General features: G+C 44.9%; 1 protein-coding gene across 1 annotated transcript in view; it reads left to right on the top strand.

Moving 5' to 3' along the window:
• Positions 1-687: 687 nt before the first annotated feature.
• LGR5 (leucine rich repeat containing G protein-coupled receptor 5) overlaps positions 688-10,253 on the top strand; it is a gene marked incomplete at both ends in the record, with an annotated part of 94,033 nt that continues 84,467 nt past the window's right edge. Inside the window, one exon of the mRNA XM_082311382.1 lies at positions 688-899. Coding sequence (XP_082167508.1) covers positions 688-899 — 212 coding nt within the window. The remainder of the gene's footprint in view (positions 900-10,253) is intronic.

Raw genomic sequence — 10,253 nt, 5'->3', positions numbered from 1 at the left:
TCCCCATCTCTGAACGGGCCCATCGCTCAGCCCGCAGCTGGGACGAGCGGCTTTCCTGACCTGGGTTAGCCCTCCCTCCCAGCCCAAAGGAGCACCCCCGCCTTTGTCCCGCCGCCCCCGAGCTCCCCCGCTCACCCCGCAGCCTCAGGACCGCACCCCCGCCTCCCCAACGCCCCCCCGCCCCCCGCCAACCGACGCTCTGATTTCAAATGTAACTGGGGGGGGGGGGGGAGGCTGTGCCGCGCCACACCGCCGCACCCGCTGCCCAACCGCCCGTCCCGCCGCCTTCCAGAAACGTCGACCGCGGGCGCCCCTGCCCTGAGGGGAGATCGCCGCCCTGAGGCGAGCCCCGAGGCGCGGCGGCCGCGGGCCCGGCGGGCGGGCGGGAGAGGCGGGAGGCGTCGTCCCCCCCCCCCCCCCCGCCTCCCCCGCCCGCCCGCTCGTACGGCGGCGCGGGCAGGGCCCGCCGCGCTACGGCGGGCAAGGCTGGGGCGGCGTCAGCGGGCGCGCAGTGCCGGCTCCAGGGCTTTAAAGCAGCGTGTAAGCTGAGATGCTACCACAGACAGCGGCGCGGCGGCGGCGGCCGCAGCAGCTCCCCGAGCCCAGACGGGCGCCCGCCTTTCGCCCCCGCCGCGCCGCGGGGCATGAGAGCGGCCGCCCCGCGGCTCTAGGTACCCCCCGGGCCCCATGGCGACGTCCCGCGCTGCCCGCGCCCTCCTCCTTCTCCTCCTCTTCTGCCTGCCGGGGCTGCGGCGGGGGGCGCGGGGCGGCGGGCAGCGCCCGCGGGGCTGCCCGGCTCCGTGCCGCTGCGAGCAGGAGGGCATGCTCGTCCGCGCCGACTGCTCCGACCTGGGGCTCACGGCCGTCCCCGCCAACCTCAGCGTCTTCACCTCCTACCTGTAAGTGTGGGCAGCCGGAGCGGGCGGGCCGGGGAGGGGGCAGCGGCGGCCGCCCCCGCGCCGGCAGCGGCGGGGCGGCCCCGCGGGAGGGCCCGGGGCGGCCCCCGGCGGTGACAGGAGGCGCGCGGGGTCGGTGCGTCGCCGCGCCGCTGCCCGTAGAAAACACCCGACTTCAAATAAGTTTCTAATCGCTTTTTAATCAGCGGGCGGGTTGTAAAGCGTTTATGGGTATCTCGCTATCTCGGTGCCCGGTCCGGCGCCTGGAGGATCGCTGTGTGATGTGCCGTTTAGAGGGTAATTAAAAGCGATTGCAACAGCAGAAACTCGATTAGATCTGCAGGGACGTTATCTTCACCTTTGCTTCCCGGGACAGGGCTTTGAACTGCGGTTGCTGCTGATTTAATCTTTAACAGATCTCCCCTCGGGTGGAGGAAAGGCAACGAGCTCCCAGGAGGCGGGCAGCGCTCGGAGACCGGTGCGGTGCCGGGGCGGCCCGCGGCGGGCAGGTGGCCGTGCCCCGGGCCGTTCCCGGGCCGGCCCCGCCGGAGCCCCCCCCGCCCCCCCCGCACAGTACCCGCCTTACGGGGCATCCCCGCCGGGGCGGGCTGCGGCGCCTGGAAACTCCTCCGCGTCTCGGGCGCGCTGAATTACCGCGTGTGGGGGGACAGGGGCGGCGAGAAGGGAGAAACTTTGTGTTAGCAAAACACCACCCAAAACTGTGGGGAAACTTTCTCTTTGTTTTCTTCTTTTTGGCAGAAGGGTCATCGTTTAGCCTCTCTTGGTTTTGTGTGTTGAAAGTGTTGGTGCGCTAGAAGTTATTTTAGTGCCTCCTTACTGATTTCATACAGTTCTTTGTGGTTGCATGGCCAGCAGCTTGTTAATTTAATACTTATCCTCCATATCCAGCATACAGTATGTCAGTGTCTGAATGTGTTTGTCCGTCTGTATGTTTTGAGATGCTGTTGACATGCTTGCTACTATGGTTACTGTAAAGATGCTTTCACGGTATTGTGTGTCTGGGGCACTAAAGTGATAATTCTGAACTCGATTCTCTGTTAATACCATTCTTCAAATGACATAAAACATACGTTGCATCTGAGAAAGCAGATTAAACTAAACTAGAAATGACCTTTCTAAGAGAAGTATAAACATGACAGCATAGGCAAGGTAGAAATGAAGTGCAACCAATAAAATCTAAGTACTAAGTATATGTTGGGAGAGAGCTTAGCTTAGTGAAAATAGCATTGGTTTAGAACGAGGATGTGCAGCTGAAAGACTTTTCTAAATATTACGGATGTAAATACTGTCCTGAAATTTATCTTAATAAGATCAGTTTTAGGTTCCTTTATCAGAAACATTTCAAAGTCAAAGCTATTAGTAGTGTTAAGAAGCAGGAGTCGGCATTATTGAATGACCATTTACAGTAGAGCAGAACTTTGTCTATATTTAATAAAGATGCAGTCTTTAAGACATACACAAAGTCTGCCACTGGTTTCAAAAGTAATACGTCAGGATTGTGGGTATACTCAAGACACAATGTTTTCCGGTGCTTTGTAAAGTGATAAGCAGAACAATAGATAGTGGAGGTATAAAGGCATACTTAAGCTGCATGTTCCCTGTGTCAAGAAGTAGATGCCCTAAATTCAGGGTTGCTTGGAGGAATGCTAAAACTGGAAAAACTTTAGAGAACCCACTGTTTGGCTGTTTTATGAAGAAAAAGAGAACATAAATATGCGTGCTGATGTCAAAATACCACTGCTGTGGTCTTCTGCTGTTGAAAAGATATATACTTCCGGGAACCTGCTTCTTGGTAGGATTGTGATCTGGTCCGCACTTTTGTTTTTAAATCCTCTTGTCCTTCAGCAGGGGAATGTCATTCTCCAGTCAAGAATTCTTTGCTGTTCAGTAGCGTACACCCTGATGTAAAAAAACCCCACTGTGGGGCAGGCAGACTTTCAAATAACCAAGGCTGCATACAGGCAGTGTAACAGTATAAAAGACTGGTTCATACACATAGGCAGCTACACTTGCCCTTTTCCAAATTTACGGGGCTGTTATCCTTGGATTGATTAATTATTGCCTAATTATTCAGAGTTGTAGCTCCTACCTGCCTTCTGTAAAGAACTGTCAAGTCTCATTTTCTGTAGATGGCTAAGCAATGGCAAATTTAAAAACATGCCTGCCTGTTATAAAGATGTTTGCCTTCCTGAGCTTGGTAGTAGCCAACCAAATGCTCCTTGATTTGTTTGTTTGTTTGTTTGTTTTTTTCCCCAGAAAACCAGGAATGTCTTTTTGCACTGTGACAATTTTTACTCCAGGTCAAAGCAGGAGATTAAAACTGCGTACTCACATTAACTTTCTTTCCAAAAAAAAAACCCCAATCTTCTCTAATCAATTCCATTCTTGCACAGTAGACATATCTGGCCAGAAACTGTCTGTGGTACTACCTTGTGATAAGTTTGCACTTTTAAAGTTTTTTTCTAAATTTCTGTCATTTTTATCTTATCTGGACACTCACATAGAAGAAAAAAAAAGGTAAACGTTTTCTTGGTGTGCACTGGAAATTGTGTGAAAAGTTGAAGTGCCGAGGCCATTAGAGTTTGTTTTATGTTGGGACAAATGTGTACAGAGCATGATATATTATGTTGACTGAATTTTGCATGTTTTCTATGAAGGTGCTCTTGCAGCAGAGCTAAATGTAGTCTACAGATGGACCTGCTACACATTTCTCCATTCTCATTTATATTCCGAGGCAGCAATTCTTGCCTCCCATCAAAAATCTTTTTATTTATGATTATGTGTCTGCTGCCATGAACTGTTAGACTTCTTAAGAGCAGACAAGGAGAATCCAGGAGTTTCTTTCCATTCCTTTTTCTACATTTACTTTTAGGCTAAATCATGTACTCAATGTATTTAATGCAATTCCTGTTGACATAAATGTGAATTCCATGTGCTGATGAAGGGCAGCACTGAGTCTCTGTTTCAAATTAAGAACATGTCACTTTCCTATCAGTACACAGTGAAAAGAAGAAGCCAGGATCTACAGGTCTTTTGCACATGGGACCCTCATTAATTCTCAAACCAAGCTTGTGAGTTAGTGAAATATTGTTACCATTTACTGTGATGTGGAAAACTCAGGCAAAGAAGGGTTTGCTCAAAGCTAGAGTTAAAGTTTATGACAAAGCCAGTAATTAAAGCCAGAATGCCTTATCCTAACTCCATTCTTCAACCACATGCTCACCCTACTTCTCCTAAATAATTACTCATTAAAAATAGTGTAAAATCTGGCAACTCCTGTTCAAGAATATTTAGTATGACAAGTATAAAAAAAAAAATCTGTTTTCAAATCTCATGAGATGACAATAGAGAAGATAGCTCTTAAAGATTTTGAGGGTCTCTGTTATGTGCCTGGATAGCACAAAAAAATAAATTTGTTATAAATGGCAGGGCTGTCTAACAGTTCAGGTGCTGTATTCTTTGTGATCAAAAACTCTCAATGATAAACAGTGGAATATTTTAAGTGGAATATTAAGTGGAATATTTTCATAATGTTACCATCTTAGATTGACATAGACATGCATGCATACACGTATATATAGTGCAGCATATGGTACGTTATGTTTTACATTATGGTTTACTTAATGAGTTATTTTGGGATATGTGTTATTTGCATTAAAAAAGTTTAATTTTGAGTACGTTGTAAATGCGCATAGTAACATTTGGGGAAATCTGATTCATATAATTTTTAATTCTTCATAGAAATAATTGATTAAGAAAAAATTATTTTTCAAAACTATGGTAACATTGATAGTACTACAATAAAACCTATGAAGAAGAAATCAGTGCATATTATAAGGTTCCTAACATATTAATCTTCAAATAAATTTTGGCCTTCTGCTTCATTCATTGCCATAATATTGTATTTGATGATAAATATTCCTGTAGAGGACAGTCAAAACTCTATAGGGTATCTGAAAGTGTTTAAGACTACTAAAGAGGAAAAAATTAAAGAATTTGGGAGAAAAAAATTATTTACTTTTTGAAGGTTAAAACGTATATTCCCAGAAATTAACTACACTTCTGGAATAAGAAAGATAGTTGTTTCTGTGTCAGGAATACCCAAAAACATTAAGACCAACGCTTTGGGCTAATTGTGCACTATTTTAGTCATTCTGATCTCACAGTGCAAACTCAAGTCTTGTCTGCACCTTCATTGAAGGTATCTTGGGAATGACGATAGTTTTTCAAAGAGATCAAACAGCAAGGTATCTTCTTATGAAGAAGTAAGCTTTATAAAGTCTTTTTCAACTTCCAGATCCCTTGACAAGATTTAGGTGTTAGGTAGTTAGTAAAATGTCTGCCTTTTCTTGGAAAGTACTTCTTTACATAGCTACAAACTTTGTGAACCGTTTTTGTGCCTTTCTACCTGAAATAAATTAAATGATTGCCATGTGATTTCAGTTAATAATCTGAGTCTTGTCCCAGTTGACGATGAAGATGAATCCAGGTTCTGGATTTAGAATTTAGTGTTAAATCCCCCTTTTGAAAAGAAAACAGAACATTTCTTCTCTACTCATGGCAGTAGTAGGTATGCAAAGGTAAAATGTACGCATGGATAAATTAGAGGTACATAAAAACTTAAGAAGTAACAAACTGTTTAAAGTTCATGTTTGCTGATTTTCAAGGGATTTGCTTTAAATTTCAAAACATAGTGTGTCAACTCAAAGTTAGCTTCTGTGTGAAAAGTTTGGATTAAAAATGTATTTAAGAAGAGAATGTCACTCTTCCCACTTGAGAATACAGTGCTAAAATTAACTCTTTACACTGCTTCCTAAAGAGCCTTGTGCTGCTCAGAAGGGGGGAAAAAAGGCACTCACACATTACCGCTCCCCTTGTAGCATTTGCTCTGTGGAAACGCTGCATAAATTGACAGGGAAAAGGAAGCTGTCTTTAAGCTGGTAGAATATAAGGAGCTGGCAGGGTGAAGGCACCTTCAATTTGGTTTGGTATCTGAAGTGCATAGGACAATTGGCCGGCCAGAGGGAGCCTGACTCCAGCTGAGAACGCGTGCACTGGGCTGACCTTCCCAGTCAGCATGCCAGCGGAGATTAGACTTTCCTCAAGTGCTCCCTTGTTAACCCAGTCTTTTCTCCGATGTCATTTGTCTTTCAGATGCTTAAAATTGCTACCAATTTTGCAGCAGTCCAGATCGCTTTCTTTTGTTCTGTTTGTTGGCCAAGATAATATTTCATCTGCATGCACTGATTTCTTAATTCTCTACTGGTTATTTAAATGGCCTTCAATAATACAATTTATGGCATTTTTCCTGACTCCCTTCCTTGAACTGTCCAGCAGATCTCATTCTTTTCCCAGTAAAAATCATGGTAAATAAGGTGTGGTTCCTTTGGCTCCAAGTGAATTGACTGAGGGCAGAACATGATGTGGTGTTTTTGACATACCAAAACAGCATTAGACTTCAGTTAGAAAAAAATACCCTAACAACTTTAAAAAGAATGAGATGTGATCAAAGCATGCTTACTCCTCAGAGATTTAGCAATTCATGTGGCAAATCCTTATGCTACATGCTCTGTACTGTTTGCCGAGAAGACCTGAGAAACTTCTGTGCAATTTTACTGATCAGATTTGAGAAATTTAATGCCTGGAGAATTAGAAAAGAAATAAATGCAGTTGGGGAGGGGTAGGGCCTGAAATGATGTTACTGTTACTTGTTGAAGGAGTGCTGCCCTCTTCTCTCTCTTGGAATCAAGGTTTAAATGACAAATGCACAAAACTAAGACAATCAACAGCTTTGACTATATATGATGGTAACTCATGGTACCCCCGTTTTTAGTCCTGTTGTGGTTTAGCCTAGCAGGCAGCTAGACACCACACAGCCACTCGCTCACTCCCCCGCAGTGGGATGGGGGAGAGAACCAGGAAAAAAAAGGTAAAACTTGTGGGTTGAGAAAGACAATTTAATAGGACAGAAAAAGAAGGGAAAATAATAACAATGATAAAAGAATAGACAAAACAAGTGATGCACAATGGTTTCATCAAAATTCATTCTTCATTCATCTGGGTGATTCTTACTGTAATACCATTGATATGGCATATAGCCACCATAAAACTAATGATATACAGTATTACATAGTAATTAACATCATACAATTCAAATCATTGGCTATTCTCACCCAAAATCAAGTCCCCTTGAGGTACACATTGGACTTCCCTATTCTTCCACATTATCCACCAACTGCACCCAGGTCCTTGAGCAAAAGCAATCCCATGAATGGGTTTGCCTTTGCCCAAGGCAGGAATAACCCAGACTGTCTTCCCCAGCATATATTTTACATGCACTACAGAGACTTTATCCCCTTCTACAGTACGTAAGAGTTTTGACTGGGCAGGGCCAGCTCGACTGGCAGATCCCCTAGTGTTGACTGACCAGGTGGCTTTTGCTCAAGGCGTATCCCAGTGTTTGAACGTCCCAGCACCCATTGCTCTCAGTGTAGTCTTTAACAATCCACTGTATCGTTTAGTTCTCCCAAAGGCTGGTGCGTGATAGGGGATGTGATATACCCGCTCCATGCTGTGCTCTTTGGCCCAGGTGTCTATGAGGTTGTTTCAGAAATGAGTCCCGTTGTCTGACTCAATTCTTCCTGGGGTGCCATGTCACCATAGGACTTGCTTTTCAAGGCCCAGGATACTGTTCCACGTATTCCAGCTGTTATTTTGTTGATCTCATCCATTGGGATCTGATGATGCCCATCTTGCCATTTTATTCCTAAAATCCGGATCTCCTGTGCAGGTCCCTTGACCTTACTTTGTTTTATGGCAAAACCAGCCTTCAAGAAGGATTTGGACTATTTTCTTCCCTTTCTCAAAAACCTCTTCTGCTGTGTTGCCCCGTACGATGATGTCATCAATGTACTGCAGGTGTTCCGGAGCCCCACCCTCTTCCAGTGCAGTCTGGATCAGTCCACGGCGAATGGTGGGGCTGTGTTTCCAGCCCTGGGGCAGTCGATTCCAGGTGTACTGGACGCCCGTCCAAGTGAAAGCAAACTGTGGTCTGCACTCTGCTGCCAAAGGGATTGAGAAAAACGCATTAGCGATATCAGTTGTGGCATACCACTTGGCTGCCTTTGACTCCACTTCATATTGAAGTTCTAGCATGTCCGGCACGGCAGCGCTCAGTGGTGGTGTGACTTTTTGTTCAGGCCCTGACAGTCTACTGTTAGCCTCCACTCTCCATTAGACTTTTGCACTGGCCATATGGGGCTGTTAAAGGGTGGGCGAGTCTTGCTGATGACTCCTTGGCTCTCCAGTCAATGAATCAGCTTATGGATGGGAATCAGAGAGTCTCTGTTGGTGTGATATTGCTACCGGTGCACCGTTGTGGTAGCGATCGGCACCCGTTGCTCTTTGACGCTCAGCAACCCCACAACAGAAGGGTCCTCCGAGAGACTGGGCAGAGTAGACAGCTGTTTAATTTTCTTTGTCTCCAAGGCAGCTAGACCAAAAGCCACTGGTACCCTTTTGGGTCCTTGAAATACCCTCTCCTAAGGTAGTCTGTGCCAAGGATGCACGGAGCCTCTGGGCCAGTCACAATGGGGTGCTTTTGCCACTTATTCCCAGTTAGGCTCACTTCAGCCTCCAATACCGTTAGCTGTTGGGATCCCCCTGTCACTCCAGAAATACAGATGGGTTCTGCCCCTTCATAGCTTGATCGCATTAGGGTACACTGTGCACTGGTGTCCACTAGAGCCTTATACTCCTGTGGGTCTGATGTGCCCGGACATCGAATCCACACAGTCCAATAAACCCAATTGTCCCCTTCCTCCACCTGGCTGGAATATCTCTTTGGCCAGTTTGGGTCAGCTGTCCTGGATGTGCCCCCTTCCAGCCCTCTTGTGCACCTCCAGCCTCCTCTCTGGCAGGGCAGTATGAGAAGCTGAAAAATCCTTGACTTAGTGTACGCACTGCTCAGCAACAACTAAAACATCAGTGTGTTATCAACATTATTCTCATCCTAAATCCAAAACACAGTACTATACCAGCTACTAGGAAGAAAACTAACTCCATCCCAGCCAAAACCAGGACAAGTCCCAAGAAGCATGCTTTTTTCCTAAAAGTCTATGGACAACGGCTTGGAATTTTTTAATTAGAGACCTTGGAATGAGTATTAAAGCAGTGGCACCCAAATAGAAATACCATCCTGGAATGTCTGCCATTTATATGAAAAAGACCCCTGTAAGCTGCTGCTCAGAGAGATGTGATCACTCAAGCTGAGAGAGCACAAGCCAGCTAGTATTATACTAGGCACCAGCAATACCTGGAACTCCAAGCAGGAATGAAATGGGATAGCAGTGCAGATCCCCAGGAACTGGCACAGTATGTCCCCAGCTTGATAAGGCCTTTGCTCAGACAGCACATTCTGTATCACCTTCCATTTTTATTATTTTGCTATGTTTTACTAATTTTTAGCTATGAGCTTTGGGTTTTGGGGGTGGTGGCCACAGCACTAAGGTCCATCCCAGAGAGGACAAGTTGTATTTTCATGGCTAGACACTGCTGCAAAAAATAATTACTCTGAACTGTAGTGTTATCCAACAGTGATAATTATAATAATCAGCCCCTTTCAAATTAAGATTTTATTCATAACAAATGGGCTCTTAGTTTGGGCCCGGTTGTATGATTTGGCTCCAGTCCTGCAAATACTTATCCAGATAGTGAACTTTAGTGTCAGGAATGGTTCTACTGAAATCACATGTGCAAATGTTTGTCGGATCAAGGCCTTGAATAATTCTAAAACAATTATCCCTTTCCCCAAATGCCAACTCATTTGTGTGGAATAGTTTCACTAAGATGTTCTGCTACACCGTCTCATTACACAGCCTAAAGCATTATGTATATCATAAATAATTTAGAAGCCTTTCTTTCAAAATTTTTCAAAATCTTACATAGAATGAATATTTAGTTTAATCTGGAACGTACTATCTTTCAACAGTATTAAGTTATGTAATTGCAATGAAGTAATTTTAAGGACGTGTTTGATAAAAAATTGCTAAAACTTTTTTCATTATAATATAAAAGTATAGTCTTTTTGTACAGGAGATATGATATTGTGTGTGTGGAGATGTGTTTGTATAGACAGGCTTTGGGCAAATTAAAAAAAGTATCTATCAATCAGCCTGAAGCAGTACAAACAACTATAGCTCCCACCATACAAGATCTCTCCCTTCTTTTGCAAACACTTGAATAAATGCTTTCTTTTTTATTGAGAGTAACCATGCTTACTGATGTTACCAAACTTAAGCATTAAGTACTTAAGTGATGCAGAAGTATTTGCTGGAT

Source organism: Platalea leucorodia (assembly GCF_965183815.1).
Source record: "Platalea leucorodia genome assembly, chromosome: 4".
Taxonomy (NCBI): domain Eukaryota; kingdom Metazoa; phylum Chordata; class Aves; order Pelecaniformes; family Threskiornithidae; genus Platalea; species Platalea leucorodia.
Note: the sequence above shows the minus strand (reverse complement) of the source record. Positions and strands in the feature narration are given on the sequence as shown.